Below are 25,110 nucleotides of genomic sequence, written 5' to 3' on the forward strand. Positions count from 1 at the left end.
AAAAGGCATCCATCACAATGTTTAAGTAAAGCCTTTTGTATCAAATGTTTAGTATGGCAAATAGTTTTTAACTGCCTAATCCAAATTTGTTCGTCACCAATTTTAACTCAAGACTGTGGCATATAGAGTATTATTAAGATGGCCATAGGAGTTATTCACTTACAAATGGCAGGATAGTCAGAGCTTCTACAGTTATGAGCTTAACTAATTTTCATATCAGAAGGCACAACCGGTTTTTGTTAACACAAAAGGCATGTGTTTTGAAATATATGTGCAGTCTAATGAGTAAACTTTCAGTTCCCACAACCAGGGGAACCACAATATTATTCTACCGTTAAGGTCTTGGCAACGTTGAAGATTTAAGGGAACTCTCCCACTGTTGCTTTTAGGACCGGTGCAACCACACCTGTGCAAGCAACAGTGGGAGCTCTAGGGTAAATTTTCAAAAGCGCCTGAAAGTCCCATTTTCAGATGTGGCTTAGGCACTTAGTAGTCAACCAAAAGTCAATGGGACTAAGTGTAAGACTCTTTTGAAAATGGGACTTACCCTCCTAGATCACTCCGGACAGGAGCTTTTGAAAATTGTACACTCTAAAGGAGTGCATTTTCCTCTAAGTGCTATCACATTGTTCAGATTGACATTAATGAAAGCTGCATGCACAACAAGAGAATATACCCGCAAGTCTAATGCATTAATTATGCTCCTTTAAATTAGTCTAAAACAAAATTAGTTTTTGGCCCTTTAAATGTTTTGTAGAAGAAAATCCACGACCATGAAAAAAGGAGATACTGTTCTCATCCCCAAAATAATGTGAAAAGGGACACGTTGTAATTGAATGTTACTTTTACATTAACACATTCTATTCATTGTTGTAATTGACTTCCACAAGACATGTTTTTTTGTGTTTAATCGTTTACAGAATACCCAAAGGATAAGCAGTTCTCAGTCTACCCAGGCTCTTGCTACCCCTGTGGTGTCTGTGACAACTCCAAGCTTGCCTCCTCAGGGACTGGTGTATTCAGCCATGCCTACCGCCTACAACACTGGTAAGTGTCATTTTTTTTCTTTTTAACTTACCATTTACCTGATAGGTGCAGCTAAGGCTTTCATGATTCTGAATCTCAGAAGGTTTACATGTTTTAGACCCTTTATCTTACTTGAATATTTACTTTAGGTGAGGGCTCTTTCTTATTAGCTGAAAATTAGCCTTTAGTTTGTGAGAAGTGTTACTGATACGGAAACATACATAGATGATCCAGTGTCCTTACTAGTGGTTTGAGGTCTGGAGATCTCAGAGTTCCCTTGAGGTTTATGAATAAAGGATGGAACTTCTGGAGCAAAGCAAAGGCCTTTCAGCCTTTCCCAAGGAAACCCTCAGGAGTCCATGTTCCCCAAATCCCTGTTTTAAAAGAGTCCCACAAGGTGTCATGGTTGGAATAGGTCATTCCTTCATTATTACTCTTCCAACTAGTCTAAATTTTGACACAGTTTTGGCCGTTGTTTTTTTTTGGTTTTTAAATCCCCTTACAACTTCAGCACAGTCCTTGAGTTGTATTAGTATCCCGCTTCTGTCTATATAAATGCAGCTATTGTCTTTTTTTCCACAGCCTTTTTCTGTTAATATAGTTGATGCTCAGGGTTCATACAGATGACACAACAAAACAATCCCTGCTTTGAAGTGCTTAGTCTGTTTTGGCTCACTCAGGAGTTGTAACTTGAAAGTGACTCTGTTTTTGTTAATAGTAGTAGTAGTACATATCTATATTATGGCAGTGCCTTAAAGGTTCTAAGCACTGTACAAACAGAGAGAGACAATCCCTGCCCTGAAGGCCTTAACAATTTGAAGATATAGACAAAGAATAGAGGATGAGGATGAAACATACAGTCAAATGAGTATGGTAAATAATTGGCACTGCTTTGTTTGATACATCTCTTGTGTTCTGTGGCTTGTTGTGGTAATATAATCTTAACTCTGAATTTTCTGGTTTTGTAATGTTTTTAACGTGCCTGTGTTTGAAAAGTAGTATGCAGTCAAACCAATATCATGTGCCTACAACCTGAACTTCACTTTAGTTTTCTTGTGTGGGATATATAAGTGTTTGATGTGAAATGGGTATAATATTTCTGAGGGGAAGAAAAAGATGGTTATTTGATAGATGTGGTACTTGTACCATCCATAACTTATTTCTAACTGGAAAATTTTGTTCTTAAACCTTAAACTGGTATAATCTTGCTGGATGTGGATGTTGCATGAGGATGGTATCTCAAGCTATCAGTTCCTCAGAAGCTCAGTTAGAGACATATGGTAGCCACGCTTGAACAGAGCAAACACATCTCACAAACACAGCAATTCTATTCTTGCCCTCTGTGACAATTGCTACAAAAAGACCTAAGCTTTAAAGGAACCTCACGTTCTATAGTAAAACTTCCTTCATTGTACGAACATTCTCTGTATCAGCATAGCTTTTCCATATCAAATCAGACCATTGGTTTATAAAACCAGGCTTCCTGCCTTTAGCAGTAGCAGATATCTGACTATTTAGGCACGGTAAATAAAATCACAGTGCACTTACCTAAATGTGCAGTTATATACATGGTGGAGGGAATAGAGTTCTTTCCTGACCCTTGTCATCAATCACCTTATGACTGAAGCATAAGATGTTACTATGCATTATCATAAATATTGTTTCTTTGCAATTTCAGTTTATTTTCCTACAAGTTTTCATCCCGACTCTGATGTTAAAGAAATCCCTCTGGGGATCCATGATGCAGAGCAGCACACCCATCTCAAACATTTACCTTTATTCCAGTCCCAGCTTGTTAGAGGTCTAACGTCTTTGAGTTTTATTGAGTGCAAATATATCTTGCTGACTGGGGATTGAATTCAATGGATAAGAGGAATAAAGCTGTCAAAAAGAAGAGATTCTCTTTACCCTTGTAAGGGGACTCTGGATTTATCAGTATGTGAAAAATTCTCCAGAAATTGACATTCTTATCCATGCAGACAGATTTCAGTGCTAATGAGGTGCCTTGCAGAGTCATTGTGATGAAAAACTGGCAATTAAGAGAAAAGAAATGCACAGATAGCTGTTTAGTTTGTTCGGCTATCAAACTGCCTTCTCCTGTACCTCATAGAAGGATCTCATCACAACAGTCTCCCTGGCTCTGCATGTTGAGAGTTGCCATTGAAGTGAATCGCAGCCTGAGCAAACCTCCTTTTATACAGCAGGGCCAGGGTTATGTCCTTTTTAAAGATGTTAAAAAAATGTCATCCAGCTAGGGATATGCTTCTTGGTAAGCCAACAGAAGGGCCCTGTTTCTGAGACCTTAAAACCCCAGGCCCAATGTCAGGGCTATGCAGAAATGCCCCCTCAGAAGGCTACAGCTTAAAAACTTGAGAGGAGGTGTATCCTCCCCCCCCCCCCCTCCAAGCCCATCAGCAGCATTTAGATCCTTTCACGTGGTGTCCTCTTGGTTGGTCGGTATGCCTGCATCTCTGGTAACTCCCCAACCAACACTAGGCTTTCACTACAATAATGTAGGGCAGTATTTCCCAAACTTGGGACGCCGCTTGTGTAGGGAAAGCCCCTGGCGGGCCGGGCCAGTTTGTTTACCTGCCGCGTCCGCAGGTTCAGCCGATCGCAGCTGCCACTGGCCACAGATCGCTGCTCCAGGCCAATGGGAGCTGCTGGAAGCGGTGGCCAGTACGTCCCTCGGCCCGCGCCGCTTCCATCAGCTCCCATTGGCCTGGAGCAGTGAACCACGGCCAGTGGGAGCCGCGATCGGTCGGACCTGCGGACGTGGCAGATGAACAAATCAGCCCGGCCCGCCAGGGGCTTTCCCTACACAAGCGGCGTCCCAAGTTTGGGAAACGCTGATGTAGGGCATACCGTGTTTAAGATTTCTACTGTGTGAGACGCTGGAGCTCTTGACTCATGTAGCACGTTATTCTTCACCTAGCAGCACCTTTGAGCATGTACGAATTGCATCAATTCCAGTGCAACGGACTGGAAATCTAACAAAAGATTAATACAAATGTGAATCCTTTTAAGTCAGGAAGTACTTGGAGATTGTCAGTGCACATTTTTCTAGAATCCAGATGCTGCTTTCAGATTTGGACCTCTTGGCATTTAGTGATGCTTCTGGGTGAGAAGGAGAAAGTTGTTGAGAAAGAAGTTTCAGAGGTCTGAAGAGATTGTAATGTCCTTTGGGGACATGGATGGGACAGACGGTGATGGCTCTCCTCCTTACCTTTTAGATATAGGATGGAGTTAAACCTATTTTTCTCTGAAGAGACATAGGGACAGAGGGTCACATTCACCGTGTGTTCCACAGTTTATGTAGCTGGACAATCCTTACAAATTGGTGTCTTCGCAATTCAGCCCTTAAGATCATGGCTGCAGATCAAGTCTAACTTCCTGTGCAGACAGAGCTTAGAGATCAACCTGTGTGCAAAAGAGCTATTTCTAGTTAGTTAACTTGGATTTCTTGTTGCTTTTGTTGAGCAGTATTATACCTTGAGAATATGTCCAGACTCATACAGTTGGAACTCTGGCAGCAATGGTAGCTGAAATTTCATTCTGCCTCAGAAGATGAGATTTTCAAAGCTACAACATGGAATACCTCCACATTTCACAGAACATTAATGTAACAATAGTATCGTGGAAGATAGCTATTACATGTTTAAATCTGTATCTCGTTTTGTCCAATATAGGACCCACAATAATAAAATCCAACCTTCTTTTCCTTTATCTGTATGCAAATAGCAATCTAATACCCCATTGAAGGGTATGGTATAAGTACCTGCACAGACAAGCATACTCTTTCACCACGGTTTGGGTATTAATCACATATAGCTATAAATCCAATACAGAATGTCTCTAGAATTTACAATCAGAAAAGTACTACTTCTAAGCTTTTTCTGAATGTGGTCGTGTTTGTAGATGACAACGTTTGGGCATACTTTTACTCTATAAGAGATACCCAGGCCTGGATTTAAGAGAGACAAATTGTGCAGTGAGTGTATGATTTACATCTTCCAAGGCATATACAGTGTATCAGCTGTTGCACCCTGAAGGGACAAGTCCTTAACTGACAGAACGTTAGTGCAGGCTCTAGAGTCAAAATCCGTAGCCCACTTGATCTACAAATCGTAGTTACAGGGCTGCTGCTCGGACCCCTTAGGTAGGAGGCCTTGTGTCTTTAACTCACTAGGGTGGAGTCCCATGATTCTCCCACTTTTAGAGCAGGTCCTGGGCTACAGGATGCCCACAGTAACACGGTGTTTACCCCAACAGGTCTGACTGGGTTCAGGTACCTGCAGAAGCTGTGACTAGCACTGAATACTGTGCCCCTTAACAGCAGGAAGAAAGCCTAATAGAAAAGGGGTTTAAAACAATAAAAAGTCTACATGCATGTCTGTCTAACCATCTTCATGAGGAGGGACCCCAGTAAGTCTAATTTATGGGTTCTCCTTCATTCTTGCTCTCGCTGAGTGTGTTCAACTCCAGGCCTAAATCCTTTTCTCTTGAATTTTCTGAGCCTGGTGAAACTGGTTGGGGGACTCAGCAGGGATCGGGAGTAGCAGCTAAATTCAGTAGCAGCTAAATTCAGTAGCAAACAAGTAGCCCTTGTTTGCTGAGAGGCTGTTATCTGGGCTATTGACCTGCTCCTTGTCTGCATGTAGACAGACTCTTACTGAATTAATTCAGTATATGCATACAGTAAATAGCTTTCCAGCAATCAGGCAAGCAGCACATACAGTATTCATAAATTATTACAGAGCAGCTCCAAATCAGTCACACTAGACTGTGTAGTCCTAGAAAAGATCTCATGAGAAATTGAACTATAAATAGTAACTGACTGTCATTTCAGACAGGTGTCAATGTATAAATCTGATTTGTAAGTCTCCAGAAAGATGCCGCTTAAGTAAATTGTTAGTTAATCTCTTGTGGCAATGCAAAGTAACTTTTTTCTTCCTGACATTTTGTCTCATTCACAAGAGATCAGAAATTATATTAAGGAAACTGTATTGCAAAGTGATTAAGAGCAGAGAAATGTTTGAAGCTTTCTCTTTTAAAACCTGAAAGGAAAGCATAAGTGATAATGATGAACTGAAAATAACTTCCTATGTGTGAATGAGCAGCGAGAACTATCTAAGCATTATATCCTGGCAAAAAAAAAAATCCAATAATTGAATTGTTGATTACAACTGTACAGTGTTCCTCTCAATCAGCATATAAAAACTATATCCAACTGCATGACACATTCTTGCTATATATAAAAAGAATACTTGAGTTTTTAGGCTCTGACTAAGTCATCAGTTATATACCACATGAATATAAGAATGAAACTGAATTATGGTGGAAAAGGAGTTTGATCCGTTATAGACTGCCAGCGATGTTTTTAGAGCTTTAGATATGTCTTGCAAATATTTCCTTATGCCATAGGAGATGAATGTTGTGATTTGAGATTTTTTTTTTGCTTTGTTTTTTGCTGAACTAGCTTTTTTTAAAAAAAAGCTTTTACATTATCACCATCACTATGATAAAGGCAGGTGAGTACATTTTTTCCCTTAGATGGTACATTTTCATAGCAGTTTTGTAAAGTAGCTATAGTTACAGGATTTGATTATTTTCTGGGCCAACATCCACTTGGCCCAGGAGAAGGGGACAGGCCCTCAGGAAGATGGTACTAGGTTCCCTGATTATCTGCTTTGCACAACTCCTGCTCCAGTATAGGTTAGAGCAGCCTAGAGGCTGCTCTGACTTATGCTAGCATGCATTGATCTCTATGAGACACTTTACCAGTTTAGAATTGCTAGAACACAATAGTGATCCAGCCAAGCCCCCTACACCAGTGGCAGAAGACAATGTGGCACAGGAGCTGGCTATACCAGTTGGGATGTCGCCTCTCTTGGAGGAATTCTCAGCTGGCCATATACTGAGCAGAGCAGAGGGGCTGGATCGGAGGAAAGAATCTGGCTCTCCCACTGTGTCGAGGGTTGAACACAAGACAGGTTTTCTCTTATGCCAGATTGATGATGATAAATTATTTCAGTTGGTTTAGTGGCCTGTCTTAATGCCCACTTTTTTATTTTATTTAGAAGTTTCTGGACAGAGCAAAATATTCAGAAATGTACATGGTAAAACCAGCACAGTAATGAACATTTTCTTTTTATGCATAGGAGAAGACCTGTTGGATGAAATACATGTATTGTCATATTTATTGGTGTAAATAAACCCAAACCAAGCAATAGCAACTAGGAGTTGGAAGCAGGGTTGAGAAGAAAGAGCATTCTAAGGCCATGATCCTGCAAAGGGATCTGTGTGAGCAGACCCTTATGATGTCAGTGGAACACTACACAAATGAAAGGGTCTGCCCTTTTGGATCCTTTTGCATAATCAGCCTGTAGCTGATTTGAACAGGGAGCTAAAACGTTGGTTCTTATAACTGAACACAGTATAAACTATTTTTCTTGCTTCTTTTTCAGATTACTCCTTGACTAGTGCAGACCTGTCTGCCCTGCAGGGCTTTAACTCCCCAGGAATGCTGTCTTTAGGACAGGTATCTGCCTGGCAACAGCACCATCTAGGGCAAGCAGCCCTTAGCTCTCTTGTGTAAGTGGATCTGTAATGTTAACTTACCACACCCAACTGGGAACATCTGCTACTTTGATTACAAATGAATAATCCTGCATTTGACACTATTCAATAAGACTCTACTTTAATTTCTCCCTCAATGCACACGTATGTGCATTCTTCATGTGTTTGCCAGTAAGCTCACTGGTTGTGAAATTACTGTAGTTTAAAAAAAAAAAAAAGGGGGGGGGGGGAGGTACATTGCCTTCCAATTTGTCTGTTCAGTATGTAACACAGTGCTGGTTCTGTGTAAGTAATAATGCTGACAAACGTCACCACTCTGCAAACATTACCAAGAAAACACCTACCTGAAAGTTTGACACCCATTTCAAAAAATTAAACATTTCTATTTGTCTTAATTCCTTTAAACACAAATAAAATACATAAGAACAAACCACAGAGTAGTTGGACACTCAAGTTCCACGGAAGAGCACAGCACTAATGGAACAATTGTATCTAAAATTTTATCCATTTCTTCCTGCTAAAAGACACTTTAACCTGATTGGTTATGCTTCATCTGGGGCTTCCTGAACAATAAGGTATGTAATAAATACCAGCTCTCTGTGAATTAGTTCAGGATTTGGGACACCTTTAATTCACAATTTTCAGCTTTGAGTCTTACACTAAGCATTCAATAAATGTTTTTTATTTCTGTATTTAGCTTGGATTCAGTTTGAGTATGGGCTACAAGATTTCACAACGCTTAATATTTAAATATAAATATCAATTGTAACATTTTTTTTTTATTTCCCCAGTGCTGGAGGCCAGTTATCTCAGGGTTCAAATTTATCCATTAATACCAACCAAAACATCAACATAAAGTCCGAACCAATTTCACCTCCACGGGACCGTGTGACTCCATCTGGGTTCCCTCCGCAGCAGCAGCAGCAGCAGCAATCACGGCAGGAAATGGGTCGTTCCCCTGTTGACAGTCTCAGTAGTTCCAGCAGTTCTTATGATGGCAGTGATCGGGAGGACCCAAGAAGTGATTTCCATTCACCTGTTGGGTTGGGAAGACCACCAAATACAGAAGATAGAGAGAGCCCATCAGTGAAACGAATGAGGGTGGACACATGGGCAACATAAACTTTCAGCATTGCCACTTCTATTTTGTGTTATCACAGTGAACTGTCCTGACATATCTAAATATATAAAGAAGGACATGAAATAAATATATTTATATGTATATACATACATGCATATATATATATCTTCACATGTGTATATATATGTGCGAGTGTATGTAGCATACACAAAATCATCAGGCACTTACTACAAACTCCTTGTATAGCTGCAGATGTCCCATGGTAAAAATATAACAAAACAATCCTATAGGTATTGGTCTAGTCTGGCACTTACCCGGACATGCTGTTTTAATAATATAACCTGTTCTGCAAAGAAACATTGTACCCACCTATAATCCTGCCACACTAGATTGCAGAAACCAAGAGGGCTCCCCTGTAGTAATGTCCCCATGTGTTTTATTAAAGCCGTATGGTTACTTGTAGTTAAGAAACAATGCTTTATAGCAGCAGAGCAGTAGAAAAGCAGGAAAAAGAAAGCAATACTGTACATAAAATGTCCTTTATATTACCCAACCTGGCATGGGTCTCTGTTGCAGAGAGTGCATGGCGAAGGGCTGAAGGTATAAAAACCTGTTTTGCACGTGCAAAAAAAATGTATTGGGTCAAAGAAGTGGTTCTTAATTAAAAAAAAAAAGTGTGAGAGAGAGAAGACATAGAGAACTCGCATGAAATATTCAGAAAATAGCCTAGAAAATAGAGCATTAACAAAATAAAATTAATATATTAAGTTATAATTGGAATATGTTTGAAAAGTTTCTTTTTACGTTCTATCTTTGAAAAATATAGAAAGAAACGGATTAGCTCATGTATATTTTATATTAAAGAAAACAATACCCTTATGAATTGAAGACTATATATAAAAGTTATATACAGTACTTTTGGACACATTCTGCTATGAATTATTTATATAAGCCAAAGCTGTATGATGTAGCTTTTTGTAGAGTATAGTTTTATCTTGTTATTTTGACTTTCTAGTTTTTTGCTTTCAGAAGAGGGAAAAAAAAAACTTGCAGGCAGAACGTTGGGGGAAAAATAAGCCATGAACACTTATTATTCTATATGTAAATTAAAATTTGAGCCAAACTCTTTGTGTATATAGCATCTTAAATATACCACCTTTGGTGTAAGTACCTATGTATTGTACGTTCACCAGATTAAAAAGTATATTTTTGTGGATTGACGCCAACTTGAAAAAAGGCGAGGTCCTTATTAAGTAGAGTATTCACTGTTTAATATTTACTATTTTGTTAAATATACTGTACTTTCTTTGGATTTTAATTATTATTAATATTATTATCCAGATTTTTCAGAGGATGTATAAAGGGGTTGTCCCCTTCACTGGTGGTGAATGTGTGCCGTTAAAATGTAATCTCTGTGCTGTATGGTTAAGCTTCATTATACATTTTATATATATGTATATAAATAGCAAAGTGGCAAAAAAAAAAAAAAACCAACAAAAATCCGGTGTTAAGTTCATCCCACATAAATATTAAAAATCTGTTAAAACACATTTTAAGGCATTATTTTAAAACTGCCTCTTGTGAGAAAATATTCAGTGGAAAAACTTGACCTAATTACTTATGTTAGGGAAATGATAACACGTATCAGATGAGCACAAAAGGTTTTGTAAGTGGTAAGTGGTTTGGGACAAAACATTTGCTTTGGAAATAAATCCTCTCATGTCTCCTTCTAACATTCAAAAAAAATTGAGCAAGAAATCCAAATGCCCAACATGCTGTGTATCTGGTTAGTAGCTAAAGTTCTGATCCTGCAATTCTTTCTCATGCAAGCAGGCTCACTAATGCAAGAGTAAGGGTTTGCAAGATCTAGCTGCAATACAGTAGCAAATTCTCCCATCATTCAGGGATGTTAGGAGTACCATAATCTCTGCTTTTAAACTGATATTGCTATTGCTAATCTATTGAAGTTTGGCAAAGATTTACTTAAAACTGGATCTGTACAGAGTAAGTCGCTAAGGGAGGGGCCAAAAATCTGACACCATTCGCTTTGCTTTAGTAAGTATGTGCTTAACTTATGTTTTGAGTTAAAACTCTGTGTGCTTTCAAATCCCTACTACTACTCTTGTCATCCTGTGTATGCAATATTATTATATCCCTCCTCACTACGAACAAAATAAAATGTAGACTTTTAAGAAACATAAATCTAACTACTAGCCACTCTGATTTTGGGAAAAATTGAAGTTGTTTTATGTGTCACACAAAACTCTTTGAAGTTAATTCTATATATTTATTGAAACATTTTTCTCTTGGGCATTCAACACTTTTTAAGGAAATTTTCTAGTAACGTCACTCAGTTGATGCTATAATTAAAAAAAACATGAGGTAGAAATGGAAATCCAATGTGTATAGCCATCTCCTTGACATCTGCTTGTACACGGAATGATCCAAGAACAAATGTACTACAGGTGGATTTCAAGACTAAATCTGTTGTGTTGTCAGTGTAACTTAAAATTACAGAATTTTTTAAAACATTTGAGGCAAACTTTGACTTCCTTTCAAATTAATCTACATTTAGTAAATTGAAACTAGAGTAGTCACTGCAACAGAAGAGCCTACAGAGGATTTCAATTTTCAAATGAAAACTGCATTTCCAAAGTATTTCAGTTCACTTACCGTTTCACGGAACCTTTAATGCTTTGAAAAGTTATGTGATTTTTTTTTTGTTATTTATGCACGTATATGAACTTTGCTGTACATTTGAGTGGGAGTTCTGCATTCACATTTACTGTCTATTTTCTTGTGTGCCTTATGAGATGGCTTTGCTGACTGTATGTCAATAGTCTTTATTTCTATGCAGGTTTGTAAGCAGTACTATTACTGTTTTCTAAAACAATGTTACATAAGGTTTGGAGTTTGTATTTAAATCACACCAACTGACTAATGTAAAACTTGTGCAATTCTTAGGAATTGAGGATCAGACTGTTAACCTGTTGCCCATAGCCCTGTAATGGACTCCAGTAGATAAGTCTCTGCAACAACATCCCATCTATCTGTGGAAGAAGTCCACACCATGAAAATCATAGGGGAACTCAGATTTTTAATAACACTAATCGTGTAAGTTTGGAACATACTTTTTTTTTTTTTTTAGGAGATGTAAAAGTGTTTTGTAGAAGAAAGGACACAGCACAGGAGAACATTTCAGCAATTAAAAAAATCAATATAGCATTTTTTATTAAGTAAATTTAATAAATGCAGTTCAAGGTAGGGTTGCAGATAGATCAAATCTAGTGTGAACCTACTTGGCTGGTATTGATTCACGAGAGTTGTACCTGCTAAAATGACAAATCATCTTTGAGCTCTAACTAATAGTATTTAAATATATATATAAATCAGGGGTTTGTTGGAGAAAAATGCTTTAGCATTTCCTTTTATTGTAAAGGACACTAATGCATCAAAAACTTTTCTGAATTATTATGCGCACAAGAAATATATAGTAAATAAGGAACATAATAACTCCTAGCAGTTGATCGTGGGAAGAAGTTAAATTAGAATGTGAAAGAAAGACTTATAAATGTAAACAGTTACTTCTTAGTAGAAACTTTCTTCACTTTGCTGTGCAAGAGAACACTGCTTTGCTATATTTAAAATGGCTTTTTTAAAAGAGATTTATGTATTTGGTAAATGTTTGTAGTCAACAGTTCACACAAGAAGCTGTTCACGGTTTAATGATGATAAGCCGTTTGGCGGCACAAGCTGGACTTTGTTGCCATCCTTGAGACGAATCTTTTAAGAAAAAAATAAGTTAATCTCAATTTTTCCCTGAATGTGTTGTTTTTCTTCATTATACAATAAATATTCTAGTGAACTTTTTATCAAATGGTTAAGAAAATGCTAGAAGTTGTTGTAAAATATTTGTATCCTGCATTCACTAAAGTAAAAATACTGGCTTTTACTGTGTACTCCAGACTCTGTCGTATTTGCAGAGTATAGTGTTTTTATCATGCAATTTCTCCTTCTCCCTAGTGCCTGAAAGAATACTTTCAGCTTGATTCTAAAGAGCACCTGGTAATAGAATCATGGACCCATTTTCATCCGGATGGATTTTCTTAAGCTGATAGAATTATATCCATCCATATATTTTTCTCATTGCAGCCAGAATTAAGAGTAGTTTTGACATAAATCCATATAATAAAAGAAATATGGTAAAATATGAATAACACTTTATGAATCGACAAATACAAAAATTGGTGCAAATGAAATTTTCATAATTTAAATAACTCCTTTGTAATGTTGAAATGGGCATATTTCCTTCCCCTAATGTTTGCGCTTCCATTGCGCTTGCATACTGGATTGGCATTGATAAGGATGCTCAGAAATGCTGGGTTGCTGATATATTTAAATAAAAAAGTATTAATGCATTTGAGGAGGGACGGGGTTAAAAAAAAAAAAACCCCTCCCATGAAGAATTAAATGTGCTTTGGAAATAATAATATCTGGTGACGTGTACTAGCCTCTAGCTCCCCTTGAGAAATGTTATTAGGTATATTTGTGGCTACTGCTGGCTCACCCTTTCCTTGTAGGTGGCAGTGGCCTTGCTTTCATCAGTTATCCCTGCCTCACTTCTCCAGTCGTTCCGCAGATTATTTTAGGTGCCACTCCTCTTTAGCACCACAAAATGTGGGCTCTCCTGATGGCTGTGCTTCCCTTCCGCTGGAACTCATCCCTAGAGCAGTACCCTCCAATGCTCCAGACTTCTCTTCTCTTCTGGAAGCTTCTGCCCATGTACCCTGACAGCTCTACCCTGCATTTCATTTCCTCCTGCTTCCCCTGGGTTTCTGCTGCTGCCTCAAATTCCTAGAGAGCTTGATGCAGCCCTAGCAATGGAGGAGTGAAAGCTCACAACTGTTGGTAACCATGGACAACTTCTGGTGCTGGGCTAGAAGAATGGTCAATTGGCAAGCAGTCAACTCCCTGCTACTGATAATTCCGCTAACAAAGCAGGAGAAACCTCTTTCTCCCAAGAGCCCTATCACACAATTTCAGGTTCGGTGCTTGGTTGTGAATCTCTCACAGGGAGCCCCTGCCTGCACCCAAACCCCCCTCCCCTCCAAAAAAAAAAAAAAAAAAAACTTATCTGTCCCACTGGGCTAAATTCTGCACGTCACCACTGAAAACCGCTTCGGTTTCTCCTTTTCCTAATTTATCTTGCCCAAGCAACAGCTTTTCTGGCTCTCACATTCCATTACAAGCTGGAGTCTGGGTGCTAGTTACAATTCCTGACTCTGGCGGAGGGCTCTTATTGGCAGGTTTTGAAGCTGGTTGAATCTTATGGCTAAAAATATTCAAAGTGCGGCTACAGCTGCTGAAAATGAATTCATTGTTATTTCCTAGTTAGCTCCCACAAGTACCTTGCTCTAGGCTTTCTGATGGTTTTTTAAAGCTGGTTTTGTCTCTGCTGTGTGCTAGGAGTCCTATCCAGTCAGATGCTATGGTGCAATAGGCCTGGTCAAACAACTGTGATCGTAGAAATGACCATGTCACCATATGAAAAGGCAGGTGTTGAGTACAAAAGTGGCACCTAGTAATAGAATTAAATAGTAATCAATGCCACAGCTACCAGCAGTCGCCTGTATTAACGACTCTAGTATCCAAGCGTTAAGGCAGATTGTAACGCATGTTGAACTGAGCACAATTGTATTAAGCTCTGGATTAGCAATGCTTGCTACAGTTTGGAAACCTAAAACGGGCTTGGGAGGCTCATAAAATGGAGGCAACATTTTCATGTTTGGCTATAGTCTTGTAAGAAATTTCCCTGCTCATCTTTCTGCAGCGGCCTAATGCATCTGGGGGTCTGTTGACTCCTGGGTAGCAAGAGACTACATCATGAGGTCATTTCTTTCGGGGGGGGGCAGAGGGGTTGGTGAGCAATGTGCCGTCTTTGGCTGTGATTTGTGGGATGGGTTTGAGTAGTCTAGACAGTTCACCTGTCCACCATGCACATGGGGGGGAAATCCACTGTGTTGATTATTTTTTACAGCACACATGGCATTAACGTGGAGGTGATGACATGCTTATCTTATCACTTCCAGCTTGTTACTGTAACATTGTTCCTTGGGCCCAGGTTAGTATTGCAAAGACACCAGTTTGAGTACCTTTGTAGATAAGGGATCTTCCATCTCTTTATAGAATGTTTCCAGTAAGCTTGATCTGCATTTTTCACTTGTTTGCTGACCTGTCGGGAAATACAGCACAACCTGGTGACTAATAAAAGGTGACTGCAGTAGTGAGTGATGGCTAACATACAGGGCCTTAAGACTATAGCAATGCCCAGCACATCCCAAGTGAAATAATGTCACCCACCTACTTGTGTTTTCTTTAATAGCAGTGATAACACTGGAGTAAAGCCTTATCTGGGGATTACTGACACGCTGTAGTTAATGGCCCTGTGACAATCACCTCGTCCCTGCCAGCAATACATTCCCAGGCAATTCACTGCAGTCTGAAACCTGCAGTGTGACTGTTACTGCTTTACTGAAATATATTTGATCAAATTTGGTCAACTGACAACCACCGCTAGCACAGGCTGATCTGCTGTACGGGCTACTTTCGCTCTCTTTTTTTAACTGTGTGTTGTAATGGCCAGATTCAGAAATAGTGAATGAAAGGTTGCAGGGTTGTAGCCTCTGCAGCCCTAAGAGCAGGGGTGGCCAACCTGAGCCTGAGAAGGAGCCAGACTTTACCAACATACATTGCCAAAGAGCCACAGTAATACGTCAGCAGCCCTCCATCAGCACCCTTCCCCCCCCCCCCCACTGGCAGCCCTGCCAATCAGCGCCTCCCCACACATCCTGATCAGCTGTTTCAGGGTGGGGAGGAGGCTCTGGGGAGGAGCGAGGGCAAGGCAGGCTTAGGGGAGGGGGCAGAGCCAGGGATTGAGCAGTGAGCACCCCTCCCCCCGACACATTGGAAAGTTGGCGCCTGTAGCTCCAGCCCCGGAGTCGGTGCCTATACAAGGAGCCGCATTTTAACTTCTGAAGAGCCGCATGTGGCTCCGGGGCCACAGGTTGGCCACCTCTGCCTAAGAGCAATAAAATCAGTATGTTGCCAAATGTGGAAACACCAGTCGATGAGGATTGGAGCTTAATACTGTACATTAGTTTTCAGCTGATGGTAAAACTTCAGCTCAGCCAAATGCTGCTCAGTACCCAGATGTGCCGTTCTCGTCATGAAGCAAACCACCATTTTTGTGACTTCAGGCACAAAGGGATGCAGTGCCTAAGCCTATGAGATTAGTAGCTTTAAAAATGCATGAACATAGTGACGTTCAACATAAAAATATGTCATCACAGGAGCAGTAATGACTACAATTGTGATTGCTTAACAGTTTCCATTTTACTCTATCGTCAGCTGCCACTAACTTTTCAAAGCGTGCGGCTTTGATGCTGAAATGGGCCTCTCATTGCCTCTGCCTAACGATTACCTTTGCTAGGACGTGTGAGCAAAACCCTTTCCTACCTAGTTTTGAGTACCCGAAAGTGAAGGCAACTGAAGCGAAAACTGCGGGGCATCAAAAGCTGAAGCTGGCAGCACAGAACCAGCCTCGCTGAGGCAAAGTGCCTTTGTATGGTCTCAGGGTATTTTGTTTGGCCAGCGCGCTGAGCCTCTGCAAATTGCACTCTCAACACATGCAGTAGCTTTCACATGTGGTATGTCATGACTACAGCTTTGGATGGGGTTAACTGAGCTGCCTAGAGGGGAAGTAGCCAAGTCATAGTGGCTCCCTTACACGCATGCTGATGACAGAACAAGGAGTAATGGTCTCAAGTTGCAGTGGGGGAGGTTTAGGTTGGATATTAGGAAAAACTTTTTCACTAGGAGGGTGGTGAAGCACTGGAATGGGTTACCTAGTGAGGTGGTGGACTCTCCTTCCTTAGAGGTTTTTAAGGTCAGGCTTGACAAAGCCCTGGGTGGGATGATTTAGTTGGGAATTGGTCCTGCTTTGAGCAGGGAGTTGGACTAGATGACCTCCTGATGTCCCTTCCAACCCTGATAGTCTATGCTCTAAGACACAAGGTTATCCCTTGGGGGGGGGGGGTCGCAAGCTGTCAACCTCCACCCCAAACCCCGCTTTGCCTCCAGCATTTATAATGGTGTTAAATATATAAAAAAGTGTTTTTAATTCATAAGGGGGGGGTCACACTCAGAGACTTGCTATGTGAAAGGGGTCACCAGTACAAAAATTTGAGACTCACTGCTCTAAGATGTGCAGCTGGGACTCCTGCTCTGCAGTGGTGGAGGAAGCACAGGTAATTCTCTTCCCCAGGTGTGTAGTGCCTAGAGGGGCTCCCTCCAAAGGGGCATGAACAAGCTGTTCAGGTGACGCTTCGCTGAACAATTCTTAACATGGATTTTGGTGAACATGTAATTGTCACAGCTAAGGAAGGCTGTAATAGGCAGCTAGAACTGACAGGCAAAGCAAGTTTGTTTAGTTGTTTCTAAATACATTTTTGTAGGGGTGGTGGATAGCAGTTTTCTTTATCTTGTAGCTCTGAGGTTTTGGAGATAAAGACTTTGCTTTTATTATAACATAGATTGGTCATGGGGGCAGGGAGGGAGGCATGGCACACGGACTCCTATGAACTGGGATTATGATCCCAAAAGAGCAATTCTGTGAAAATGGCACCACCTTAATCAGCAGCTCAGCTCCCCGTGCACCTTGAACTCAGCCGTGCTGACTTCAGTGTTTAAGTCAGTGGTTCTCAACCTATTTACCATTGTGGGCCGCATCCAATACTACCTGTTTGGCCCTGAGGCTGTCACATGGGCCGCAGCTGTGTGCTGATTGGGCTGCAAGTGGCCTGGGGGCCACAGGTTGAGAACCACTGGTTTAAGTTTATTACTTTTTATTCCTGTTACGCCTGCTAAGCCAACATGGCTGAGAGCGTCTGCTCTGGATTCTGGTCCTCTTTGTGTGCCAACAGAATTGTTCGCTGGTTTCCAAATGTTTTCACCCGTGTAACTCCCTGAAAGCAAGGGCCCTGCTGGCACAGGTTATCAATGAGGGGACAATTAGCCTGCAAATGCTTTATTTTAAGTGTTGCTATCTGACAAAGGAGGAATCCAGCTTGATTCTCCAGTCCCAGGCTGAATTTAATCATGGGTGGCAATTTGATGGATTATCTTGAAAACTTAACGTGTTTGATAAGGAAACACAGTAAACAAGGGTGATTTTTACAGTCACATTTCAGAGCTGAACTTTCAACATTCTAGTCTGCCTCCTAGAGTGAAAGATTTAAATTTTATATTATGTTTTCCACTTCAGTAGTGAACAGGAATGTACATATTAAAAACACTTAATATTTTTAGCCAGCATTCTGCAATGTGGAACTGGATATGCTTGGATATTTTGGTCCCACAACTAATGGCCATACTACTCTGCCTTCTTTGTGATTATGTTTCCCTGTAAAGTAAATGTTTATAATTGAAACAAATGCTTAATCTGACCAGTGTCTGGCCACCGTTCTGTCCTAAAACTCGATTTTCTTTTTAAGGAAAACTGCAACATTAAACAACAGCGTGTAGTTCAAAATATGCTGCTAAAGAAACAGACAGCAGTCCAGGATAGTTCCCATGGTGTTTTTATTGAATTTTTCTTCATTTAAAAATGTAATATGAACCTACAGAAGGGCCCAGTTTTCCTTCACAGAAGAAAAATGGTCATTTCTTTTATGTTCCCTCAAGCCCCCGACAAGAGCTTCCTACTTGCTGCAGGAAAAATATTTATCAGGACCGAGACTTAACACTGTAACTCAGGAAGGGGCTGTTTACTTTATGCATTGTACCTCCCAGCTCCCTTTGCAGCAAGAAGCTCGTTTTTCAGATACATTTTTCATCTGAGTCATTATAAACACAAATGCTGTCCATGCATTTGTCTCAGGCCAGCAAGACTTTATTACAGACATAATCGATCTTAAAGACAGAACTTCTCTCTCTTAACTTCAACACCCATCTCAGAACCTTAATTTGGGACAGAGGTGGTTAGTACTAACCACGGTGCTCATAAATTTAAGCTCTGAATTTCCTTCACGTTGCCTCATGGACTTGTGTATTTGTGACAACAGTGCCCTCTAGTGGCAAGACAATAGCAGGCAATTCCTTAATTCGACAAACCATTTCAAAAGTTATTTTTCAGTCTTCTATCATTTCCTCCTTTACCTGCTTAATTTTGTGTTATTAAATACATCTAAAACTATTGACTCTTATATCTGAGTGTTTGAAAGAGAGAGAGAAAAAAACTTTCCCTGTAGTTTGCTTTAAACCTTTATGTATTTTCTAATGAACATCTTATTAATCTGTGATTTGTACCCTGTTACAACAGTACTAATTCTATAACCATCCTCCAGTTAGGTGGGGGTGGGGGTGGAACCCAGCTACCTTCTGCATTCAGCACCCTTGTACTTTTCATATCATAATTTCAGCTAGTATCATTTAAGACAATCAGGCTGGTAAACAAATGTATTATAATTGCACTTCCTGGGATGTCCGTGTCTAGGCCTGGGGAAAGTCTAACATCCTTAAAGTTTGCTCTATGCTGAAAGTTAGCTTATATTTAGGCAATATGTTATGGGGATTTTGCTTATGTTATGCACAATGTTTCCTTAAGTATGTTCAATTCTACAACTTCAAAATGTCAATTTATGTGGCAGGGGTTAGCCATGAGAAACAGTTCTGAATTTATTTTTAAAATGGCTACACTAATTAAGAGGTTTTTACTGCCGATTCAAACAACCCAAAGCTTAGTCTTCATCCACATTTATCGCATATACTGTAAGGAACCTTTCCGCGCATTCAGCATTTACTGTAAACAAATCTTTGAAAAATATACCTGAAACCTGTGGGCCTCCATGCGTCAAGAACATCTTAGGCTCTGTCACAATCATGTGTACTCACGCAAGAGACCTTATTTCAGGATGGAGATGGGTGATCAGAAACATGGCTGACTCTCTACACAGGCACTAAAAATCCCTAAAATTAGCCTACACCAGGTTTGTACAAGTTATGCTCCTCATGAACTCCTAAAATAGCTGGGGGGGGTTGTTTCCCCTGACTTTTTATTACTGTACAGAATGGAAAACTCCTCACTGACCCATCTAGTTTAAACTCTTAAGAGCAAGGATACCCTGTTTAGACTGAAACGCAGTGCTTGAGATGGCTCACTGTGCCTAGACAAAGGGATTGCCGACTAGTCCACGAAGCCAGCCCAGTGACGCTAGGCTCAAGATGCCTTTAGGCCAAGTCGGCCACTACAGGTTGCTGGCAGGTTGGACTGTGGGGCTGAACAGAACTTTTGCTATCACTATTGAGCAAAGGCTGTTACTGAGGAATAACCGACCTAAGGACCAGTTCCTGCAGAGAGCTCTGGCCTGACTAGGTAGCTGCAGGGAGCCCTAATGAAGTCACAGGGCCTCCCTGCACAGGCAGATCCTTGCCTCCAGGGCGCTCACAGCAGGCTCAGACCCTCGGTCATTCTAGCTCAATTTAGCTTAATACTGTCATTGATAAGAGTAAAGGGATATGGAGGTAGCAAGTGTCCTGTTTAGTTTTAATAGTGCCATGTACCAGAGCTAGTCTATCAAGCTATAAAGGCATACGTAGGGTTAAATATGCAGGACCCACTCGGTTCTGCCAGAGAATGAAAAATGTTGTTTTGTGGGGGAAAAAATGCTCCGTCCATATAAAATGTGTCTTCTCATGTGCTATTAGACTGCATCATTCCAATCAATAACCCATACAATATTTAAGAGCACACACTGCGATGTGTCTGCCTAGTTCAGATTTTTAGACAAGGCCACTCTTGAGAGTAAGCTGGGGCAAGCTACTTTCCCTTGGAAGCGTTTATAAACGCAGAGGCAAATGTCTGTTGCACTTGGTAAGCTACAAAACATCTTTATTCATTTAGAGAAAACATGTCACCCTATGTTCAGTCAAGATCATTAGCTCACTTAAAAAAAAAAAAATTAGCCACCTGAATCCAGTAGGGTCAGAGTTACTGGTTTATGGGTATCAGTGTTGGGCGGTGAGGCAGTACTGGGCTGTATCTTCGCTTTGGGGGTTTCCACGACTGGTAGGTGCTGTGACAATTTCCCCCCCAATTCATGAGCTGAGCTATTCAAGGTAAAGGTTGTGTTTGAGGTATGGGCTGCTGCCCCAGTCTGTTGTGTTTTAAAATAGACAATATAAAATACTGGCAAGACTATTCCTATCAGGAGCATGATAAAAACTGCATTCCACCACTGGATTCCACAGTCTGCACCATTATTGGGCTTCTTTTGCCCCCCTGAACCTGATGGTGGGCAGTTTGGTGCTTCTATGCAATAATCTGCATTTAAATGGACTTTGGATTGCACTACATCCTCAATGGTCTGGTCAATCCCCTTAAAGTAGTCAGTCAGGTATCTGCTTTCACTATAGTTGCTGCTGGTGGCTCCATCATCAGGCTCTGGTAGTTCAATCAGTGTCATTCCAGCCTGGGAAGGAGCATTCTGAGGAGGTTTTAACTCTTTGCTGGTCTCCGTTAACACCCCGTGGGCCTTGACTGGAATCTTGATAGACTTCAGAGCATACAAGTCCTGCTCACAGATGAAGTTGTTGACACGTTTGATATCTGCAACCTACGGAATTCAGGAAGGAGAAACACGTAAACCTAAGGCATCACCATCCTTTACCAATATTGACTCAAGAACAAACCAGGAAAATACAAAATGTCAACAGTGAAAACAAACACTGCCTGAAACCTGCTGCTCTGGGGAGTCTGGCTCACTGTCCTAACACTGTTCTTGCAGCCCTCTGACTCTGCAGTCAGAGATTTCCTAGCAAGGTTAAGACCCCCAGTGAATCTTATAAGTTACAGTCCTTCACATATTGAAAGTTGTAACCTTCAAGACACATTCAGTAGTGTCTCCAGGAACCATCAGTTGTATTTGTCTTCACCTTTGTCATTCCCATCCCTAGGTTTTCTACTGTTCCTGTCTTAACTCAGCTGGGGAAATCCTTGGGACACAGTCAGGCCCAGATATTTAAAAATATTTAAGTATTGCTGTTCTCAGTGCTGTGATGTCTGTCTGACCGAGGAGCCTACATCTCATCTTCAAAAATGATGTCTGCATGTTGACTGTCAAAGGGATTTTGGTTCCTAGGGCTAGATTCACAAAAAGACTTAGTAGGGCCTGATTCTGGGAGTTAGGCACCTGAGATTCACTAATCCCTTGTGTAGCTGCCCCCCCAAACCCTGTAATTGCCTAAATAGAGTAAAAAGCAAAGATTGGTGGCATGACATAGTGGTGGATGGAGAGAATCAAATTAATACAGATAACAGCACACAGCTGGAAAAATTAATTGGATGATAATCTCTCCAGTAACATGATTTCTTGTTTACCCAGAACCTCCCACTGCTTTTTATTCCCCACTATGTCTTTGTCTTTCATTCATGTCTCATGGCAGGGATTGTGTCTATACAGCTCCTAGCATAATAGGGACCTGAACCGAATGGGAGCTCCTAGTTACTCCCATAATCTAAATTATAATGATCAAACCTAGCATTCACATACCCATCAATACTACCAAACTTATAAGAAGGGTCCGAAATTGGCCCTGAACAGAATTCAGGCCTGGTTACTGCCTGGGAAACAAAACCTTGGGGTTGAGTTACTGGGTGTCATTGTAGGAGGCACTATACACACTGTGGAACCTTGGACCCTCGGGACATCATGGGAGAGATGAAAAGGCAACAAAGTAAACCACAAGTGCAGCCTAATGTGATGCTCAAACTTGGGCCCTGGTTCTGGTCCTCAAGCAGCAAGAAAAGGTGACTCGCAAAAGGTGAATGCTCTGCCTGAGAAAAGAGCATTAGTGTCAAGTTTCCAGGGACACCATCAAACCTGAGTTGGGGGAGGCTTACAAAGGTGCCTCAAGATAACAAGTGGGGGGAGCAGAGAAAGGACAAGACAGGACAGAAGGGCAATGTAACAAATTAACCAACTGCAATAAACCCAGCAGCAGAAACAGCACTCGGGACAGTATTTTCCAGGTGTTATTTTCTTAGCATTTAGGCACATTACTGCACTAACACTTGTATATGCATTTGGCACTGAAAATCAGTCTAAGAACTCAGTAAATTTCTCTTAAAGAAAAAAACAACACCCATTTTTCTTCCTGAATGAGCCAATATGCACCGTCAGCTGCATCGTCATTGCCTGATCAAGGCACAGACTCATTTTTAAACAACAATATGTAAATACAGTACAGGGAGCCCTCCAGCAGCTTCACAACAGCGGCAGCAGGAGTCCCTTTGTCAATGCAGTGGATGCTCAATGGACACTTGAAGACTTTTTCTTTGCCAGTTGGCGGATAGCCAGCACTGGAGACACAAGCCAGCAATCAGCACAGGTAAGGTGGCAGCTGGCTACAGGAGGCGAGGAGATGAGAATGCAGGATGCACACTTCTCTATTCACTTTCTCCACACCATTCATGATTTTATAGACTACCAGATCCTCCTGAGTAGTCTCTTTTCTAAGGTAAACAGCCCTAATCTCTTTGCCCACCTCTAGTCTAAACTACGGCTGGCGGGACCATCCTGCCCGGCCCCTGAGCGCCCGGCCGGGGAGGCTAACCCCCAGACCTCCCTTGCTGTCCCCCACAGCCACGCTGCCGCGTGGGGACCACTCTGGCCCACCGCTCCTGCCGGGCTGCATGGCTTGTGCCCACCTCCCAGGCTTTCCAATAAGCCAGTCCTGCCGCTCTGAGCATCACGGTAAGGGGACATCTGGGAGCAGGAGGGTTGGATAGGGGGTGGAGTCCCGGGGGGCAGTTAGTTTTTAAAAGAACTATACACAGTCATAGGCGCCAACTTTCCCCAGGGCCGGTGGGTGCTCCCACCCCCACACCCACAGCCCCGGCCCGACTCCACCCTTTCCCTGCCCCGCCTCCATTCCAACCCCTTCCCCAAATCCCCACCCCACATCTTCGCCAAGCACGCCTCGTTCCCCCTCCTCACCCCTCCCTCCCAGCCGCACGAAACAGCTGTTTCACGGCGCAAGCGCTGGGAGCTAGTGGGGAAAAGCAGGCACGTGGCGCGCTGAAGGGAGGCAGAGGTGAGCTGGGCGGGGAGCTGCCGGTGGGTGCTCAGCACCCACCAATTTTCCCCAGTGGGTGCTCCAGCCCCAAAGTGCCCACGGAGTCGGCGCCTATGTCCACAGTGACTCACAGATCTCTTTCTTAGTGGTAACAGCTAATTTGGACCTTTCCGTGTATATGTATAGTTGCAATATTTTTTTCCAGTGTGCATTACTTGGCACTTATCAACATTGAATTGAAACTGCCATTTTGTTGCCCACTCAGTTTTATGAGATCCCTCTGTAATCAGAGTATATTGTTCTGTTTGCTTAACAGAGTGTAAACTCATTACGATCAGCACTCGTTTCCCTTTTTCAGTACAGATGTTGTCCTCCTCAACAAGTTAATAATAATTGTGCGTTACCTGAGAGCTGTAACACACTTAGTCATCCGAATTATACAGGAATCCGGGTCATGCTGGGCGTGGGAGTGAATACACTTTCCTTGTGTTATTAATTACAAGACTTATTTGCACCCTGCATCACCTTGGTTTATACCTGGGTATCAATAAATACAGGACACACACACAAGCAGTCATCTTTCTGTGTCAGACAACTGGAGCCTCTCTCTGTATGCACGGAAACTAAGCTACACATAACATATCCCTAAACACAAGTGCTTACAAAACAAACACACATGAAGACAAGACTAAGGGAAGAAATTAAAGCAGCTGCATCATCTAGCTGCGGCTCTTACTTTACACCCATACTGCAGGGCTAGCTTGTTAAGGTTATCGCCCTCGGTGAGCTCTCGTTCCAGTAGCACCACATCCCCAGCTCTCTCTTGGGAAGAATTGCTTCTCTGCTGCTCCTTGCCCCTTGGACGTAATTCCATGAATTCAGATTCCTCCTCTGATGACTCATCTGGATCTGATCGGCCATTTCTAAACACATAAACGTGGCTGCTGGGATAATTATGGACAGTGACAGGAGCCTGGAAAGATCTGGTTCGTCCCTCATAGAGCCTCATGTTTTATACTAAAGCCTGTAAGAGAAAACAGACATTTTAGTTGTATTGGTCATAAAACAACAGGTTTATTCACCACCCTGAAGAACAGTGACAACAGACCAAAAGCACAGCACCCTGGCAATATGCACACAATTAAGCCAGTACACGTCTGATACACTGATCTAGTCACCAGAATGCTCTGCAACACGCATCACTTTTCAACAATTGCACTGACAGTGGCATTTGTATCCACTTCAGGAAGGGAGGCTGTCACTGTCGCAACCTATGAAGCCTAGAATGTTTC

General features: G+C 41.6%; 2 protein-coding genes across 2 annotated transcripts in view; one reads left to right on the forward strand and one right to left on the reverse strand.

Moving 5' to 3' along the window:
- MEF2A (myocyte enhancer factor 2A) overlaps nt 1-10,155 on the forward strand; it is a 145,373-nt gene extending 135,218 nt beyond the window's left edge. The window contains exons 9-11 of the mRNA XM_065412847.1: nt 921-1,047; nt 7,494-7,620; nt 8,397-10,155. Of these exons, the coding sequence (XP_065268919.1) occupies nt 921-1,047; nt 7,494-7,620; nt 8,397-8,727 (585 nt within the window). The 3' untranslated portion in view covers nt 8,728-10,155. The remainder of the gene's footprint in view (nt 1-920; nt 1,048-7,493; nt 7,621-8,396) is intronic.
- A 10,548-nt stretch (nt 10,156-20,703) lies between these two features.
- Nucleotides 20,704-24,827, reverse strand: LYSMD4 (LysM domain containing 4). The gene is made up of 2 exons (XM_065412682.1): nt 24,555-24,827; nt 20,704-21,357 (listed from the first exon to the last, which is right to left on the reverse strand). The coding sequence occupies exons 1-2, from the start codon at nt 24,825-24,827 to the stop codon at nt 20,704-20,706; spliced, it is 927 nt and encodes a 308-aa protein (XP_065268754.1).
- Between the last annotated feature and the right edge of the window lie 283 nt (nt 24,828-25,110).

Source organism: Emys orbicularis, chromosome 10 (assembly GCF_028017835.1).
Source record: "Emys orbicularis isolate rEmyOrb1 chromosome 10, rEmyOrb1.hap1, whole genome shotgun sequence".
NCBI lineage: Eukaryota > Metazoa > Chordata > Testudines > Emydidae > Emys > Emys orbicularis.

What these genes read in the sequence shown, in the direction of transcription:
- LYSMD4 (XM_065412682.1), bottom strand. Translation starts at nt 24,827, where the DNA reads ATGAGGCTCTATGAGGGACGAACCAGATCTTTCCAGGCTCCTGTCACT. An exon ending in CCCTGCAGTATGGGTGTAAA is followed by an intron (nt 21,358 to 24,554) that starts GTAAGAGCCGCA and finishes TGAATTCCGTAG; the next exon opens with GTTGCAGATATCAAACGTGT.